This window comes from Cavia porcellus, unplaced genomic scaffold (genome assembly GCF_034190915.1).
Source record: "Cavia porcellus strain 051 isolate PalLab524CR breed Dunkin Hartley unplaced genomic scaffold, mCavPor4.1 scaffold_11, whole genome shotgun sequence".
In the NCBI taxonomy this organism is placed as follows: domain Eukaryota; kingdom Metazoa; phylum Chordata; class Mammalia; order Rodentia; family Caviidae; genus Cavia; species Cavia porcellus.
The window spans coordinates 44475515-44496557 of record NW_026947494.1 but is presented as its reverse complement, the minus strand read 5'-3'; the positions used below and the strand labels follow the sequence as shown (position 1 = coordinate 44496557).

Sequence of the window (21043 nt, the reverse complement as noted above, 5' to 3'; positions counted from 1 at the left end):
ATAAAAAAAATTCATGTACAATATGAAGTCTTAAAAAGATTGGAAAAATTTGTTTCAACAATAAAGAAAAAACACTAACCATTTGATTTTACAATTTTCTTCTTTCTTTCAGTACCAGGGATCAAATGCACAACTACGTGCTTTCCAAGGCAGGCATTTATACCACTGAGCTAAATCTCCAGCTGGCTGGGATTGCCTAGCATGCACAAGGCCCTGGACTGATTTCTAGCACCACCACCACAAAAAAAAAAAAAAAAAAAAAAAAAACCCAAAGCAAACAAACAAAAAAACCCTAAAACTTACATCTGACAACACTTTCACTAGAGGCTGTGCTAAATGATTATCTGATTCAGGATCAAAAAAAGAAATAGCTCTTCCAGTATTGCCACAACGCCCAGTACGCCCAATTCGATGAACATATTCATCAATGGTAGAAGGAAGATCAAAATTGATAACATGTTGGACATTTTCAATGTCTAGCCCTCTGGCAGCTACTGAAGTAGCAACAAGAACAGGGCATTTTCCACTGCGAAAATCTCCAAGAGCTTGTTCTCTCTCTCTCTGTTCCCGGTCACTTGAAAGAAAAGAAAGCTTGTATTAGAACTTTTCAAAAACAAAAATCACTGAGGTTTAATATACAAATTTTAAATAATAAAACAGTGTAGTATATACCAGGTACTACACTAATTCCTTCTAAGCCACAATTTTATTTTCACCATACTAAATTGGGACAATTAACCCTATTTACAGATGTAAGATAATAGCTAGTTTATAGATATCAGACAAAACAAAGGTCAAATCTCACTTCTTAATAATCCCTTTGATTTCTAGGCTTAACAAAAAAATATGGAAGTATTTTGTTAGAATATTTTTTCTTAAAAGAGAGTTTTTAAAGTACAATTTCAGAGTTCTACATACGCGGTGACATTTTAGATACAACAGCAAAGTACCAATACAGTTAGGTTGATGTGGCATTTTTAAGCACTTGCTACCACCAAAAAACCAAAACAAAAAAGATCAAGCATTAGAAAGATTAGAGTCAACAGAGGAAATACTTAAATAACCTAGAGATCTGAAAGTGAAATCTCTTAAAAACATTCCCATTCCTCATAATGAGAACCCTAAGGCAGACTTCAACTCAACCATGCTCACCATTTGATTCCTATAAAAACTAAGAATGAAGATGAAGAATAAAACTGTTAAACCCTCTTAGGTGGCACTGCACTTTCTGGGGCAAGGAGAGAAAAATAATAAAAAGGTAATAGTTGAGACCTTGAGAGAGTTCTCAATCCTAGGATTATATCATACTAGTTATGGACATGTGCTGCCAAATGATGGAGATATGTTTTGAGAAATATGTTATTAGGTTATTTCATCGTTTTATAAACATTATAAAGTATACTTACACTCTATCACCTATATAAACTTACACAAACTATCACCTACACATGACATCACTAGATGTATTTTAATGGGCCACTATCATATATGACATCAGTCACTGATCAACACACTGTGTGGTACATGACTATATAGATACTAACTTTCCTTAATAGCAAATGAAAGTCATTTTCCTACTAGGAATATACTGATTTCCTTACCCATGAATACTTGTAGTAGATACTTTTTCTTGACAAAGAAAGGTTGCGATAAAATCTGCTTTTTTCTTGGTTTCAACAAAGACCATAGTTCTTTCATCACCTACAAAATTAATGGCATGATTAACATTTAAAAAATGAAATTAGAAAAAAGAAAAAGGGGTATATGTGAGTAACTGTTTCATCCACCACTGTATTAACAGCAACCAGAACCTGGCCTGCTACATAGGATGGAGTCAAATGTTTCTTAAATGGATGAATGCCAAAGATAATGAAATAACAATTATTTTCCTAGTTTAGGGATTTAAAAAGATAGCTTGTCTTGTCTCCCCTCCAACTCGGGAAATGAAGACTTAGGGAAAGTAACTGATGACTACTGACTCTTAGTAGTTACAAATGTCTTTCAGTCTCATTCTTTTCTTTCAGTTTCTATTAAATGTTTTTGCTATCTCTACTTCAAAAAATAATCCCATCTTTCATTCTGCCTTTGTTGTGTGAGATGTTTATAATGGGGCATCTGACCCAAAGCTGCTAATCTCTATAATCCATGTTACAACACTATCTTTTAATTCATAGTCTTTCTTCCCCAAGATATGTATCTAATCCAGAATCTTAACCATTAAGAAATATATACTTGCTACATTACTATTCACAACCAATCTCTCCCATCCCATTTATTCATATATTTGATAAATATGTAATATCCACTAGACTCTCATCACTATTCTAGGTGTTAGAAAATAAAAAGCCCCTGTTCTCATGGTGGGAAGGCGAATAAATATTATGCATTAAGTCTTAAAAAGAAAAACCAGAAGGATCAAGATCCAGTGAAGACTACAAAGAGTAGTCAGATGATATCTGAATAAAGATAAAGAACTGTACAGATACTGGGAAAAGAGCAGAGGCAAAGTGAAGAACAAGAATATAGGAAATATTTTTTTTGTCTTTTTCCTTTTTATCAGTATCAGGGATCGAACTCACGACTGCCTGCTTGCAAGGCAGGCGCTTATGCCGCTGAGCTAAATCCCCAGCCCCTGAACATAGGAAATATTAAGTTTCTTCATGCTTAAAATAAGATCTAAACAATATTTTCTGGGTAAACTGCAAGTACAAAAACAACGAGGCAGAAGTGTGCCTGTGGTACTGTAAGGAAGAGTAATGACCAAGTATAGTGAGTAGGGTCAGCAAGACAGAAGAGTATTAAGATGAAGTCAACTGAAGTCAACAGATGAACTGAGACCTTATCATATAGAGCCTTGAAAGCATCAATATACTTATTTTTACTCCAAGATGGGAAGCTATAGAATTTTGAACAATGGAGCAACATGATTTTTGCAGTTATTTAAGTCTAGAAAAAGATGGTAGCTGATGGTAGAAACAGAGATCAGTGTAATCAGAGAGAATGGTAGCTGATGGTAGAAACAGAGATCAGTGTAATCAGAGACAAAAAAAGTCAAGAATGACTCCAAGATGATGTACCTCAGTACAAAGAATGTAAACTAGTATTAACTCATATTTGCCTTAGGCAGCCAAGCTGAAAAATCAAAAAAGCAACTTATTCCCATTGAAATATATGTTAAATTTTTTAAACATGATCACTTTATTTAAAGTAACAAGCTTGTTTTATCAAAAACTATCATCAGTTTTGAAGTTATTCAACAAGTAGCTAATGCCAAAATTAATAAGACAGAGCCAGATACATAGCACTGCTATGCAGCTTAAGGCATGATCTCAGTTTTCTTGGTTCCTGTTGTTAATTCCAACTGGCAATCAAAATATAACTCTGCTGCTCTCTTTCTCTAATTTTTTTCTCACTCCTAATTTTCTATTTGTTCTAGTTCAGACAAAAAGTTATTTCCTATTAGTGGCAGCAATGAATGCATAGTTTTATGATGAGATCATTTGGTGCTCTCTGTAAATGGAGAGTAAATCAGTTTCTGTAAAATAATTTTTCTCTGTTAAGAACAGATTATCTATTTTGTTTGTATTTATCCACTGTGAATTAAAATCAAGAATCTAAAAAGAATTACAGCTAATGTGCAGCTAACGTTTTAATTTTTTGTATTTCTATATTCACTTAGCCTGCAGCTAAATTAGTAATTTAAGCTATAAGTTCTTTATGTGTTTAATTCAAAAAAGGTTATCACTGTGAAATTGTTAATACACTATGAGATTACTAACTCATTACATTATATTGTCTCTTTAAAAAGCACTATGATTGCTTTATAGAGACTAATAAAATAAAAAATGTTACCAAGAAAAATATTCCTAGTCCCAGAAAATCAAGTTTAACTGTAATAATTTAACTACATTACAATTTTGAAAAAACTTATTCGAGAAGCTAAATCAAAACACTTGGAGCTCAGTGCTGCTTGCCCTTGGCTCACTCTCTATATTAAGAGAAAAAGAAAAGAGAACATTTTAAGGACGCAGGTTAAAAGAATTAAATGAAGTCTTTGGCAAATGAGACTAATTTATTAACTTTGGTTTTAAGCAAACACATCCTTTCTCCTCTTCATCATTGTTAAGTATCATACAAATACCTTATTTTATTGGATTTTGTTTCCCTCATGTACATGCATACTAGTCAAAGCTTAAACTATACTGTTTAAGAACAGCATGTAAATCTGTATTCAACTAAAATGAGTCATTATTCCATGACATTTAAGTTTTGAAGAATGTCATCTTGAAAATATTTTTCAAAACTTCCATTTAACTTAAAACAGCAGACAATGCTTGAGTATGACATCTCTCAAGAGATGCACCCAGTTTCCTTTACAAAACAGATGTTACCAGGAGCTAGGGATTTAGCTTAGTGGCATAAGAGGTTGTGAGTTTGATCTCTATTACCAAAAAAAAAAAAAAAAAAAAACACAACAAAATTACTCTGGAATTTAGCAAATAAATATAACACATTTTAAAAATAACAGGTGTTACCATGGTTAACAGTCATAATTAACATAAGTGGCAGCAACTATAGTATGAAAAGTGACAAAAGAGTACAAACTATAAGGTGGTTTTGTTTTTCAAGGAAAACGTTTTAATCTTAAAGTGATGACTCTCAAACATTTTGATCTATATCGCCTTTAAACTCAAAATATTAGTGACAATCTCAGATTTTTTATCACTTACAACTCTTACATTATATACCATATTAAAAATTAAAAACAAGAAAATGTAAATATTTGATCAGTGTGTATTGAATAATTTTAGTGTAATTATGAAATGTGTTTTTTACTTTGCAGACTCCTTTAGAGGGGTTAGGGACTCTGGAAAGATTTGTTTTGTTCTACAGTGTCAGTATGTTCCAAAATACTGAAAATGTTGAAAGAAAGATAAAATTTGGAAAATGAATTTATTTTGAATTAAACATTTGAGTATGAAGTTATGAAATATGTTAGTGTTAGCATAACTCATTTGATTTGCATGGGATTATTTGCATAATATCTTTGTTTACAATATGAATGCAAAACAAAAAATGATCAAGAACATAAATTAAGAAATCCTCTAAAACTACTTATGAAATTTTTGAGAGCTCAATAAGAGTACAGAGATTGCTTTACCTCATAAAAGTTATTACACATTTTGTAATTGCCATTGTACAAAAGAGAGGAAAAGAAAGTGCTCTAAAGGATATAACTGCATATATATTTAAGTGTATAAGATAGACAACCATATTACTGAGTTTTGTTGGATTATTGAACAAAACTGCAGTCTCACTGTTTGAAAGTCCACTTTATATGCTTTAATTTTGTAACTTGAACAACTATTTCTAAGATGAGAATATGTAATCTATTTGTTTTTTTGAAATTCTGTATTACTTGTACCTTTTTTGTTTTTTTCTTTTTCTCTTTAAATACAATAAAAAAGAATTATTCTTCTGCATATGTTGTCCATAAAATATGTAATCTATTAGTGATTCCCTACTGTTTATTCTTTCTGAAATTCTGTATAACTTGTACCCTTTTTCTGTTTTTTTTTCTCCTTAAATAATATTAAAAAAATTTTTTAAAAAGTTACTACACATTTGATGTGTTACTAACCTAAAAACTGGCAAATCAGGAGACACACTAAGGTTCCTTAAGAGCATAGATAAAATGTTCATATATTTTAAATATGTGTATTTCATGGGAAGATACTAGAGATTTGTAAATTCCCTCACTCTCTGTATGTTTTCAAACTTCAAGAAACACTGATTAAACCCTTAGGAAATAATTCTACAAAATTTTCCTATATTTATTTGAGCCCTAAAGTTATAGGGCCAGATAGAACAAGATAGTAGTACCTATCATAATTTCATGTATTATTTGACATGTTTGATACAATCTTGGTTTTTTCCTAATTTGAATCTAGCATCTTCTACATCAGTGAGTGAATCTCAACTAGGAATGTAGATTAGACTTACACATGGAATTCTGTGAAAATATAGATGTCTGAACCCTATTCTATACTTATTAGATTTACTTGTCATTCTTGGTATGAAAATTATGTCTACCCATTTTCATAAATCTCATGTACCTACTGGAAACTAGCCTTAATTATCATGATTAGAGACATTCTATTATTACCTTTATTTTGCCTTTCATAGAAAAAAATTCTTTATCAGTAGCATTATTATTACTATCATCAAACATTCCACATTTAACAATTCCTAGTAACTAGAGTAATTTCTATCTATAGTTTTCATTTTCTTTTGATGATTTGCCAAAGGCAGTACTATAAGCTAAAGATATGTTAAGACACCGGACTTGTGAAAAAGAACTGTATCTGGCAAATTATTGATACTTCAAAGAACAGACTCTTGGGTACGAGGTTCTATATTGACATTGCTTTGTCAACTTTCAGATCATACTACTGGACTAAAGCAAGGTTTCTAGGAATAATCCAGAAGTAGAGGCAATCAAAATAAATTACTAACAGATTCAAAGAAACAGAATTATATAAGAACTAAATGAGCTCCCAGAGGAGATCTTATTGTTGTACTGCTCCAAATATTGTTAATATTTTAAAGTTCTATTTTCTGGATAGATCGGGAAGCCTTTGTTTTCCTAGGCCATTATAACAGATTTAGAATGTTTCTGTAAACAAAACTGAAACATTTCATAGTAGTATCTGATCTCACTTCTGACATTTGAGCCAACCCAAATTCAAAACTCTGGGAAAGTTTCCTACTTTTCATGGCTAATGTAGTGTAGCCATCTGCATCAGTTCATTAAGAATCTCTTTTCTGTCTTTTAACAGAATTTAACTGGACAAATAGATTGATAAAGTTTTGACTGGAATTCATATTTGAAAATGGCACAGGAGGTAGGACCAGATACCTTTAATGAACAAAGATTGGCTTTCCTTATAAAATCAACACCTAACTAGGCTGTCCCAAATAAACTGGTCTAGTATTTGCTTTATATCGCCTAGTTTGGAGAGCCGGAGGAAAGTCACACTTCTTGAAAGGACAGGAACATTAAGACCATTACAAAAAGAAATTTACTCAAATATCCAGGTATCTAGAAGTGAAAAATGGTAGTTTGTTACTTAATTTCCTATCCCTCAAAAAGCAAAGCAATTCTTTCTTTATGCGTGTGGTGCTGGGGATCAAACCTGAGACCTTGCACATGCTAAACACATATTCTATCACTGACCTACATTCCCAGCTCCAAAAACAGAGGCTTTTTAAAAGTTCAATCCAAAATTCCTTATGAAAACTCTCAGACAAGAATTTGTAATTCAATAGTATATGACTTTACATTTGCAAGACAAACTGAAGGAGGTTTATAATGTTAATGAACAGTCTTGTCACGGTGAGACTACGTAAGATAAATACTGTAAGACCAAATTTCTTTGTGACCAAAGATAAGCCTCTGAGATTATGATGATCACGAGGTGCGCATAGGCTGTCAGGAAAAAATGTGGAAGACTTTGAAATGAGTAAAAAAGATTACTGCCTAGCACACCCTTTGGGGGATTTTCCTATGCCTTTTATAGTTTTGTTTAATCTATAACTCACTGCAACTGATAGAAATGCAAATTGTCAATAAAAATGCAAATGGATTTTTCCTTCAATAATTAATTGTTTTGTAGATATTGAACACTTTTAAATGTCTTTGTAAAATAATTTTAGGATCCCTAATAATTTATATATACATATGTTCTTTACTCCCTGTACTCAAAAGGGAGTACAGGGAGTAAAGAACATATGTTCTTTACTGAATAGGAGGATCGCACAAGTCTGAGGCCAACATGGGCTCCAGTGAGTTCAAGGTGAGTCTAAACAACTACAGAGTGAGAATTTGTATCAAAAAACAGATTAAAAAAAAGAAAAATTTTCTTCTGAACTTTTAACATCTTACTCATTCCTTTGATAATTAAAGAGGTCATAAAATCTTCATTTCCAATGATTTAAAAATTAAAATTTTAAGGTAGATGGATATACTTCTGGAATAATGAAACCAATGCACTTTTTAAAAAAGGCAACAGGTACAAACTTAGCAAAATTAAGTGAAAGATCTGAAAAGGAGATTAGCTGTAAACAAACAATATAAAATCTGATGGTATACACAAGAACAATGAATACTAAACTACATAAAATTTACATTTAAATAATTCAGAAATATATCAACGGTGGCCATATATAGTGATTTTTTTCTTAGCACTTCTGAAAACTACTCCTTGAATTATTCCCAAAGTACACTTGATTCCACAGATTATGTATTGAAAATCTTAAGCTAACTATACTAAAAATATTTTCTAACTTCAACAAAACCATGTATAGTACTGATCTCTTCTGTACTTGAACTTTAGCTAATACCCTTAACCTTTTTCATTTTCAGTTTGTTCAGCCCTACAATAATGACAAAACCTACCTTACAAGGTATTCTGAGAAATAAGTGAACAAATGTAAACCAATTTGAATGGCATATAGCTCTCAGTTATTTTCATATGCTATTACTATACGTAACAAACACTGATGAAGTTATTCACCTCAAACTCACAATGAATATTTAGTTTATATCATAAAGTTTTTTTATAAAATAAAAACTGAAGACTAGAAAGCCTTTTAGTACTTTCTAAATCACCTTTCCTTCCACATTTTGTTGTTGTTGTTCATTATTAGAACCAATTTCCTGCCTTTTTGGTCTCTTGTCTGAACACTGACATTAAAAAAGAAACAGAATTACTAAAATGGGTTACTGTAGATGAGATAAACTACAGCACACAAATACACCTAGTCTGTGAGGTAACAAAAAGGTAACAAAAGTGACCATGTAAGACTATATTTCCAATCTCAAGTTATATCCAACAAAATATTACTTTTTTTAAAAATGAAAATAATTTAGGAGATAAATAAAAACAGTTCTCAAAGATTTTGCAAAGGACAGAACTAGACCTCAAGTTTCTCCCAGCTCTGAAATTCTTTGAACCAGAAAGATAAGAATTTGCTGTTGAGACAGTGAATTATAAAGATATACTAATATTAAGCCTTTCTACCTTTTTAAAATAAAAATTATGTATACTGCTACAACATTTTTTAGTGAAAGTATCAAACTAAATCACAACTCTTTCCCATATTCAATCTGTATGACAGATTATATATACAATTTACACAGATCATTGAATCAATATCTTTTCTAAGAGCTTTAGAAAAGAGGAAACAAAAAAAACTTATTAAAAGCTATACCAAAAAATTCATTTTTAAAAATTAGACATTTAAAAAAAGTAGGCATTTAAAAAAATTTTAAATTATGATGTAAGATAATTATATGAACATAAGATACCTGTATTTTGTAAGATTTCAACAAGTTTTTCTCTTTTTGAATACTGGCCAACTTGGAGAATGGTCTGCTGAACATCTCTACATGCTCCACCTACTTGTCCAACAGCAACGAACAAATAATTTGACTTTAAAAATTCCCCAGCCAACCTTGAGAGACAAAAAGACAATTCCTTAGCTTACACTTCTTCATTCATGCTCATGATATTCACTTAAGTTCTACACATGTTACTTGCATATTAATTAGGCAGAAGATAATGAGTGATGATAAAATACAGCAATTACAATTATCTTCCCTCTTTTGGGTTGGGGAGGTTAACAGGAATCAAACTCAGGACCCTTGCACTTACCAGGCAGGCACTTATGCCACTGAGCCATATCTCTGACCCTTATTTTCAAGGAAAAAGATACTGTTGATATTTTGCAAAATATATAATTACTAGTAAACAAAAGTCAAATTATAGATACAATAATTCCTAGTGGATTTACTGTCTATGAATAACTATATAAATTTACAAAAAGTATAAACTAAATATCAAGTACATCAACCAGGAATTTTTCAATGATTAAAAAAATGTAGCAGGCACAAACCAGCTTAGAGACGCCCCTTCTTAGCAGAGCAAGCAGGCCTTCACTGAAGGAGCAGAAACCACACCCAGCAGAAACCACACACTACACAATCATGCAGGCCCAAACCTTATGAGCAGCACCCCTCCAAGTACCACAGGCAGGCTCACCACACCCTTAATAAAAAGGACACTATCAATTACCAACTCTAAACTGGTTCTACCAGTTTTTTGCTTCTCCATGGTAGGGGTCAGTATAGATAAGGACTATTCAACCAACCTGATTATAGACAAGGACAATGCCCAGAAAGAGAAGGGAACAACCAGAACCAATAACTACAGACATTAAGTCCAATAGCACACTAGACCTGTCCTGCGTCCAGCAGAGTCCAGAGACCTGATCGCATTCCCATCTACTAAGAGGACCAAGGACATGCCTTGGCTTGCATAGTAACCACAATGTTGGGGAGAACAGAGAAGCACCTCTGGTGCAAGGAGGGAAGAACAAAAACCTATAGGCCCTCAAGTCAGGCATAGAAAAACAGGATTGGATGGGTAAGATGGCAGGATGCAAAGAAACCACTCACTCAAAAATGCATGAAAATTTTTGTCTGCAGCTTTCTTGATTTGCTATTTTTGTTGTTTTTATCTTTTTCTTATTGTATTTTTTGGGTACTGGGGTTTTTCCTTCCTTTTTGTTTTCCTCTTTTTCTTTTTCTCCTTCAACTTTTTCTCTTATCTTTCCCTTATTTCCTGCTATTTATCTCTTTTTCTTGATCCTTCTTTCTTCCTGCAACCTTTCTCTAACAGTATTGATTACCTTTTTACTACTCAATAGGACCCCCTCACACATATTTCTCTCACGCACTTCTCATAGTCCATTGATTAATTTTTAAATTTTGTTTTTTTAATTCTCCAGTTCCCCGTGTACTCTACCTTTACTAGTGTAACTACTGAATTTTATCAATCTCTAGATTGCTGGATAACATTTATACTATTGCTTTTGAACTCTGTTCTACTGTTAGTAGAGGTAAAGCTGTTTTACTTAGTAGGCATGTACTGTAAATCAACAGGTTGGTATTTGGTTTGTCTTTGTGTTCACCCTATAATTATAGATCTCTTTGCCATGGTTAAGGGTGGTATATTATTGGTCCTTAGAGTCTGTTAATAATGTTTGTATTTGATACTATAATTATGATGATGTTATATTCAAAGTATCCTAGCTATTATCATTAATTGGTTTTCTTACGATACCAGTATTAGGACTGCATTGGGGTCATTAATAGTCCTGTGAACCACGTCTGGAAAAATGAGTGCTGGACCAAATATACTGCAAACTCAGTTCCCAAGTAAACTGCAGTGGCAGGATCCTGGAACAGAGGCAAAGGCCAATACTTAGCCATACCCAAAAGACCAAAAAGGAGACATTAACTAAAGAGGACTCCATACAGGAAACAAAGCTTCCCATTAGATCAATCCAAAAGCCTCAAAACAAATAAAAACCAGAAACATGAAAAGAAAGGTCAACAAAATCCTCCAAAAACTCCGAAGTCTCCCAAAGCTGATCTATAGGCATGAAAGGGGAGAAAACCAAAAGTCAAAAATTATTGCAAATGATATCAGAGGATAGAACAAAACAGATCAAATAAGGCATTTGGCAAGCTCACAGAAGATGTAGATAATAAGATATTAGACAAAAACTGAGTAGGGAATCTACAGAAGACACAAAAAGTTAGATGAGTCCAACAAAATGATACAAACATGCATGATCAGCACAGAAAAGAATTAAAATCCATAAAAAGCTCCATAAAAGTAGAAATTCAAAAGATTAAAAATTCTATCAAAATATGGGCAGCAGAAGTGACTGATGTGAGGACAGTGTGTAGAACTAGAACACAGGGCTATTGTCAGTGACCAAATGAGAGCTGCCATAAAAACAAGAGAACATGAAAAATGGATCTAATAGCTCTTAGCTAAAGCAAACAAGATACAGTGGTTCACAAGTTTAATTCATTCCATGATTCATACATTTGTGATACATGGAGAAGATGGCTGTGGTTATGTTCATCACCTGCAACAAAGTTCGCAAACAAAAGCAAAATTTTGCCAAAGTCTTGTTTGTGAACTGAATTATTATCAGACAGAAGCATTTATGATCCAAGGTATTACTGAAGATCAAGATTAACTGGAATAGTGAAAATCAGAGAATAGCATAAAAATTTTGTTTACTGAAATGATACAAGAAAACTTCCCAAGTGAGGGAAAATTTAATATACATACAAGTGAGAACACCAAACACTCACAACCAGAAAAGAACTTCTCTAAGACAAAATTCCAGAAATCCAATACAAGAACAAAATCTTAAAAGCAGTTAGAGAAAACTAAAGAATCGCTTATAAAGGAAAACCCCTTAGACTTCTCAATGAAAACTTTAAAGGCCAGCTGTTTGGAGAAAAGCGTTTCAAGTCCTAAAAGAAAACAATTTCCAATCCAGACTGATATATCCTAAAAACTGTCTTTTGAAATTGATAAGAGAAAAAGATATTTTCATAATAAAGTGCACCTAAGAAATTCAGGAGCACAAAACCAGCACTCTAAAAACTTCTCAAGGATATCCTAAACACAATGAAGTTAACAGTGACAAAAAATCTAATAGTATGAATACATCAGGTAAGGCAGTGAAGTAGAAGGGAAAAACAGAAAATCAGCAATAGGAAAATAAAACAATGACAGAAATAAGTCAACGTCTATTAGTAAAACCCTCAATGTGAATGGTCTCAATTCTCCAATCAAAACAGATAGAAAGCATCAAGAAAGAAAATCCAGTGGTATGCTGTATACAAGAAACACATTCAACCCAAAAAGAAAACTCATATAGACTAAAAATCAAATGATGAAAAAAAATTACATGCAATGAGAGCCCCCCCAAAAGCAGGTATAGCTATCCTGTATTAATACAAGGTGGACTTCAAGCCAAAATGATCAATAGAGGCAAAGAAGGTCACTACATACTGTTTAAGGGAACAATCCAATAGGAAGAGGTAACAATTATTAACATATATTCACTCAAGGAGGGCACACTCAACTACACAAAACAAGAAATACTGGATATGAAAGAACAGATAAACATCAACAAAATAATAGTGAGATATCAATATCCCCACTATCACAAATAGATCATAGTGTACCATAGAACAACAGAATACATATTCTTTTTGAGCAGCAAGTGGAACTTTCCCCCAAATAGATCACGTTAGCCAATAAAGCAAGCGTAAATGTAAAACAATTAAAATTGTATAATGTATATTACCACTTACAGCATAATAAAATTAGAAAAAATGATAAATAAAAAATGAATTATCCAAATGTATGGAAACTAAACAATACATTCTTAAGTAAGTGGTGGGTTACAGAAGAAATAAAAGACAGAAATGACAATTTCTACAATTAAACAGTAATGGCAGTACAACATCCTAGAACTTTGGTGACCAAATGTAAATAGTCCTAAGAGGGAAGTTTATAGCAAGAAAAGGCCCATATCACAAAAACAGAATGAGTCAAATAAACAGCCTGAGCATGCATACCATGCTTAGAAAGACAAGAACAATCAATCTCAAAGCTAGTACAACAAGGAAATTATGAAAAACCAGAGGAGAAATAAATGAAACAGACAAAAAAATTAAAAACCAAGTAAGTAAGAATTGGTTTTTCTTTCTTGGGTACTAGGAATTGAACTCAGAACATTGTGCTTGCCAGGCAGGTACTTTGTCACTGAGCTAAATCCCCAGCCCCCAAAGAGTTGGTTTTTCAAAGAAATAGACAAATCCTTAGACAATCTGATTTTTTTAAAAGTACAGGCAGAAATCAACACAATTAAAAATGAGACAGATGAAATTACAACATACACTGGCAAAATAAAAAGATTATTAACAACTTTGCAAACCTGTACACCAGGAAATTGAAGATTTTGAAAAAAATGAATATATTTCTAGATACATATGAATTCCCACAGTGAACCAAGAATTTAAAAACTCTGGATAACCCAATATCAGACAATAAAAAAAGCAAGAATTAAAAATCTACCAACTAAGAAAAGACCCAGTTTAGATTCTACAAAAATGTCAGGGAAGTTCTAACACCAATACTCAAGACATTTTAATGAAATTAAAAGGAAAGGAGTACTCCCAGAGTCATTCTTGGAAGCTGTCATTAAAAGGATCCAACCAAAACAGTAAACTACAGGCCAATCTCTCCAATGAACACATGCAAAAATTCTCAACAAGACACTGGCAAACAATCCAACAAATCATCAAAAGATTAACACCACAACCAAAGAGGTTTCATCCTAGGAATGCAAGGATGGTTCAACATATGCAAATTAATAAATGTAATATGTCACATAAATAGAAGCAAAGAAAAAAATGATCATCTCAACAGATGCAGAAAACACCTTTGACAAAATCCAACAGCCAATCATGATTAAAAACCTGAAAAATCAAGCATAGAAAGATTGTATCTCAGTCTGATAAAAACCATATATGCCAAATCTACTGCCAACATATTAAAACAATGCTTTCCCTCTAAAATCAGGAACAAGATAAAGATGTCTACTATCACCACTCTACTTCAAAGTAGTCATTGAAATATTAGAAAGAACAATTAGGCATGAAAAAGGAATAGATATGTACAAGAAAGGAAGTCAAATTATGACTTGAAGATTATATGACCTGCTACAAAGAACACCCCAAAAAGTCCACTGAAATACAGAATAACCAAATTCAGTAATGCAGCAGGATATAAAATCAACACATGAAAATCAATAGCATCCCTGCATACTAATGAACCTGCTGAGAAAGAATTAGGGGGAAAACATTCAAAATAGCACTAAAAAATTTTAAATACTCTGGAATTAATGTAAAGACATGAAAAATTTCTAAATGAAAACTATAACACTTCAAAAGGAAATCAAAAAAGACATTAGAAATGGAAAGCTATCTCATGCTCCAGTATAGGTAAAAGAACTGATATAGTCAAAATGGCTATACTTCTAAAATTGATACACAGGTTTGATGCAATCTCAATGAAAATATCAACAGCATTTTTCATAGAACTGGAGAAAACAATCCTAAAATTCGTAGAGAGCCAGAAATGACCAGAATGGCAAAAGCGATGCTGGGTAACAAAAGTAAAGCAGTTCTCTGGTGTCACTTGATTCTGTCTTCAGCCTTGTCCAGTTCACTGAGTGAAGGTACAACCAGTCAGAGTAGACACTTCTTCAGTGTCTGGGAAAGGGAACCAACTTATTGAGTGCCAGAATAGAGCTTCAAAAACTTTAACAGTAACTTTAACGTAAGACAAATGTAACAGTAAAACTTTTAACTGAAATAAAGATAAATGCCCTTCATGAACACTTTTTCATTCAGAAGAATGGAAGTAGAAAAACATGATCAGGGTTCCAATTAAACATGGTGGGGCTGATTTCTTCTTTGTATTCTCTGTCTTCCAAAAACCTACCATGGAGCATCACTGCAAGTTCAAAGTCAGCCCAGGCTACATAGTGAATTCAAGACCAGACTGAACTACATGGCAAGACTCTGACTCAAAACATTCAAAAAAAAAAAAAAAAAAACCCTACCAAAATGATAACCAATGAACATTTGTAAAGAAAAGAAAGTATAAATTTTAATAATAATGGGAATGAGAGAGAAGTAGCACTGGGAGATGTAGCTTTGTCATATAACTTTAAAACATTTACTGAATAGTATATCAAGCACACATGGTACTGAAAACACAAAGATGAATATGATGTCTCCTCCCCAAGAGCTTGCATTAAGTAGTTTAGATATATATAAAAAAAAAATCAATCGTTAAATGTTAAAGTACTGAACATTTACTAAGAAACATTTACTGAGAACTAAGAACATTTACTGAGAAATGTGCACTGCTTTATAAATATGGTTTAGCTACGGGATGTACCCCACAAATTTCATGTGTTCTGGAAGGGGATTGGATCATGTGGGGGGAATGTATACTCCTCAGTTAAAGGAGATGTTAAGAGATGGTCGTGGAAGGAGGAGGTGTCACTGGGGGTATACTTTGCCCTTCTTTCTCTGCTTTCTAATTGCCATAGATTGAGCAGCTTTCCTCTCCTATGCCCTTCCACTATGTCATATTTGCTTTGGAGCCAGATGGACTGAATTCCACGAACTAAGACAAATTAAACCTCCCCTCCTTTAAATTTAAGGTGCCCAGCACTGTGCCCCAGTAATTGAAAAGTGACTAATACACCAACACCTTACCAGGAATTGGATAAAATGAAGTCTAAATAGAAGGGTCTTCAAGTTTGAAACTTGAGCTAATGAAGTAGTAAGCAAGAAGATACACATGAAAAGGACTTAAGGCGAGAAATAAGAAACTGGTGGATTTGAAAGATAACTACCAACCTGAGTATTTCTTAAGAATAGACAGTTAAAATGCAAGGAATTACCATGACTCAAGAATTCTGACTTCAAAAGAGCATGAACCATCAATTCAAAAAAAGGATGACTGGAAATATAAAGTAAAAGAAAAAAGCAATTTCAATTTTGGACATCAACATGAGTTACTGGTATTCATCTGAGAGGAAAATCTTTCTCAAAGCATTAAATATGTAACTTGCAGGAGTACAGAGAATAACCTTGAGAACGCAGTACAGAGGAGCAGGCCAAGGAAATAGATGCTACAATGGCACACGGAATATGCAGAATAAGAAAAAGACTGGGCAAAACAGTGAGTAACTGGTAACATTTAAGAAGTAGTATGTCAGCCACTGAGAATGTAAATAATTCTAAAATATTGTATCACATATCTCCAAGGCTAATAAATATTGCTCATAAAAAAGATCCCCAACAAATAATACTGACTGGCTATAATACTGACTATACACATTGGTCATTTTGGGAGGCCAATATCCAAATTCTTTCCTATTTTAGGTAAATCCAAAGAGACAGACAGGAATATTACCTGCTAATTAAGTAAATAAATTATCTACTGAATAGTACCAAAGATAATGGTACCAAAGGTAATGGTACCAGATGGTACCAAACATAATGTACATACACCATTTCAAATTTAAGATACAATTCATTAAGAAATTATTTTATATACCATTAAGAAAAAATGCCAGGCTGACCCAATGCTTTGATTTAGATTTCCTCCAAAAAATAACTTTTTATTTCACAGATTTTTTATCATAATAGGAAATAAAGCAAAGTAACAGTCAGAACCATTATTCCAGGATTTTCAGTGTGTATGATATACTAGCATATGATCCACATGACATTCTACCAGCCAAGGGACCAATAATACAGCCAATAAATAAACCTGTAACTCTAGAATCCACAGGTCATGTCATACACTAAATACCACCTAAAAGGTGCCAAGCTGAAAAAACAGTGGAATAGTCTACGGAAAGAATAGCTCATGGGCCAGTTCAGAGGCAACGTTTTATGAGGAAAAGGGTACTGTCCAATACACCAGTAAATCTTTGAATCAAAAGGGATGAAAAAATGGTGTATCTACAATCAATCACCTATGACCCACTTGGGAATCTATGCTTCCCACTCTTCTTTCTCTCACAAATCCACATTTTGCAGAAATGTAGTTCTTGGCTCCCTAACGGAATAGTTTTAATAAAAAAAAAAACAGCAAGAATCTTACCAAATTATAACCCAATACTGTTACTTAGATACTTCAGGATCTCCTGTGCCAAGAAGGGGACAAGAGGGCTAGGCTAAGAAGAAGAGTTGCCATCCTATCAGGGGTAAGCCATGCTTACTTCTGAATTCATGTAATATACAGCATAATCCTCAAATATTTATTAATAACTGGTACCCCTCCCAAATTCTATGTATTTAGGTCTGAAATTAGGGCATAATAAAAATAACTTCATTTAGTAAGCACTTTTAAAGCCCAGATAGGTGCTATGCTACAAGACACACATGAAACAGAGTGTGATACTACTGAAAAGCCAGAAACAAGGATAAGAAACAACAAAAAATGTGGTAAGCTTTTTAGGAATAAACCTACTTTTTAAATTACCTGTGAAAAAAATCTTTAAAAACTGTCAAACCTCTAAAAAACAAGACTATTTACATTGATTTTATTGCCACAGAATATTTATGTACATAATTAAATTATTTTTAAGAAGAAAAAAATTTACCTTTGAATTTCCTCTGGAAAAGTTGCACTGAACAAAAGAGTTTGACGTTGTTCCTTTGTTGGCATTCCTGGGCAAGAAATTAACTTCTTCATTTCTGGCCCAAAACCCATATCCAACATCCTATCTGCTTCATCCAAAACTAAATATCTCACTTGCTTGAGTCCAATCTATAATATTTTCAAAGAACAGAACAGAATATGCACATCACTTTATATTAAATGATAAAACTCTCCACAATTTCAATTGCTAAAATATTTAGAAACAAAGACTAGAAACCAATGCATAAAATGATAAAAAATTGTCTGATCATCATAGATAATAAATAATGCCATTAGTGTTTATATGTATTCTCAATTTTTTCTAATATAGAAAACATTTTCTAAATTAAGACTAAAAAAAAAAGCGGGGCATAGTTGCACACGCCTGTAATCCCAGCACTCTGGATAAGGCAAGAGGACTGCCACAAGTTCAAGGCCAGCCTGAATTATACAGTGAAATCCTGTCTCAAAAAAGCCTGAAGAAAAAAAATATAGATTAATATTATAAAATGTAACCTGCAGCAATTATTTCAGGGCTCTATCAGCCTCATTAACATGCTAACCACTAGACATATGCAGCTATTAAATACTTGAAATATAGGTATTGTGGCTGTGGAATTAATTTCTAGTTTTATAATTATAAAATTTAAACACCCATATGACTAATTGTTACTTGTATTCAACAGCACAAACATAAACTATATTATCAGACTTTATGAAATAAAACTCAACATTACATATTCAAATTTTTAAAATTTGGTTAACTTTTTTCTAGTCCCTACAAATCCTTAATAAAATCTCCATTCTCTAATTACTCAGGAACAGCTAGGAGATTCTTTCACCTTTGAATGAACATCCTTTAAAGAACATGTCTGCAAAAAGACAAGTGACTTTGGTACTACCTTGAAGATGGTTAGCAAGAATGTAAGAGATGGATTTCTCCAAATACTTTGTTTTTCCCCACAATCCTAAGGACTGAGCTCAGGGTCTTTGCACAAAGCTATATCCCTAGCCTTTTCATTATGTTTTAAATTTTGAGACAGGATCTTGCTAAGTCACTAAATTGCCCAGAATAGGCTTGAATTTGCAATCCTCCCACCTCTGCCTCCCATCCTGCTGAGCTTACAGGCATATGCTACCATGCCCAGCTTGTAGATACTTTTGATATTATCAGAAAAGTGCCTTTATACAGAGAGAGCATGTTTTTTTTGTTTTGTTTCGTTTTTTTGAGACGGCGTCTCGCTATGCAGTTCAGGCTGGCCTTGAGCTCACTTTGTAGCCCAGGCTGGTCTTGAACTCACAAAGATCCTCCCATCTCAGCTTCCCGAGTGCTGGGATTACAGGCACGAGCCATCACGCCCAGCTAGAAAGCAAGTTTTAAGTAACTCCCTTTTTAAAAGAGCACTTGAAAACCAGATAGTGTTTATTAAAGTGAATTAAAAGTACTGATAATTTGGTATGTGAATTATTTATTAGTTATGATTCTGGGTTTTGAACCCAAGGCCTTCATACTTAACTACATCCTCAGTCCTTCTTTTTAGACTGGGTCTCAAGAAGTCTATAAATTGCCCAGGTTGGGCTCAAACTTGTAATCCTCCTTTTTCAAGAGTGCTAGGATTCAACATGTTGTAGCTTACTATATTTCACTATACGTGATAGTATAAACAAAATTCTTTATAGGCAAAGAGATAATATAGAAACCGTTGTTTGTTTTCTATTAGCTGGTTCTAAATACCCTGTAATTTTTGCATTCTCTTGAATGGCTTCACATTGTCTTGATATGCTTGATGCTATAGCATACAAAGTTACACTCAAATAATTCAAGGAAAGAGGCACTATGGCAACTACTATTATGTTAGATTATCTGGTGGCGAAACAATGATACTTAAATTGTTCGGTTCTGACCTGCATTGTTCTGTTACAATGTCCTCTTTTAGCTCAATCTCCCCCCCCCTTTTTTAAAAATTAATCTATTTTCTCTCATTTTTTAAATTAAGGGAAAACTAAATTTAAAAATAACAGGACATATTATAGTAACTTTTTTGTTTTCCTATTAACCTGATCTGAATCCCAGTATTGCTCTCCCCATCTTGTTCTGATTATTCTATATTCTATTTTGTTTGATAATATCAAGTTTGAGGGCATAGGCAACCACTTTGAAGGCAATAAGATATACTATGATGCCCATTACGGTTTGACTATTATCCTTTTTTTCCAAGTCCTGTAAGGTCGCCAGTGTAGGTTTTATTGGTCTTGTTCTGTACTGTTTTGATCAATTCTATTATACCTGATGATATAGGCAACTCAATTTAAAAATAGCAAGAGGCACAATGGTAACCACTTTTGATCACCTGGTATTCTATTTTTGCATCATGTACTATGCCCACACTTCTGTTCTGACTCTGTTTTGCTTAGTCGTGTTTGGTTTTATTCTCTTCAAAAAAAAGTAATAAGAATGTGAGAGTTATAAAACCCAAAAAGTCTAATTGTTATTGTAAAAAAGAGAGGAAAGGAAGGTGGACTAAGGGATATAACCATAGGTATGTTCGAGTGTGTAGGATGGAAAACCATATTACTGAGCTTTTGTTGGATCACTGAATGGAACTGTCTCCAATATCACTGTATGAATGTCCACTTTATATGCTTTAATTTTGTAATTTGGACAACTGTTTCTGGGAAGACAATATGTAACCTATTAACTGGTGATTTCTGACTGTATTTTTTTTCTTGAAATTCTATATTACTTGTACCCTTTTACTGCTTTGTTTATGCCCTTTCTTTTTGTTCTTTAAATAATAAAAAATAAAAATAAAAAAATAAAAAAAAAGAGTGCTAGGATTACAGGTACATGTCACCAGATCCAGTAGTATGTG

At 33.0% G+C, this 21043-nt stretch overlaps 1 protein-coding gene across 5 annotated transcripts in view; it reads right to left on the bottom strand.

Moving 5' to 3' along the window:
* Positions 1-21043, bottom strand: part of Ddx4 (DEAD-box helicase 4) — an 87688-nt gene that overhangs the window by 1981 nt on the left and 64664 nt on the right. For all 5 annotated transcript variants that reach the window (XM_063258160.1, XM_063258161.1, XM_063258159.1 and 2 more), the window contains 4 exons: positions 18133-18299; positions 9371-9516; positions 1602-1701; positions 304-574 (listed from right to left, as the gene is read on the bottom strand). In XM_063258160.1, coding sequence (XP_063114230.1) covers positions 304-574; positions 1602-1701; positions 9371-9516; positions 18133-18299 — 684 coding nt within the window. The remainder of the gene's footprint in view (positions 1-303; positions 575-1601; positions 1702-9370; positions 9517-18132; positions 18300-21043) is intronic.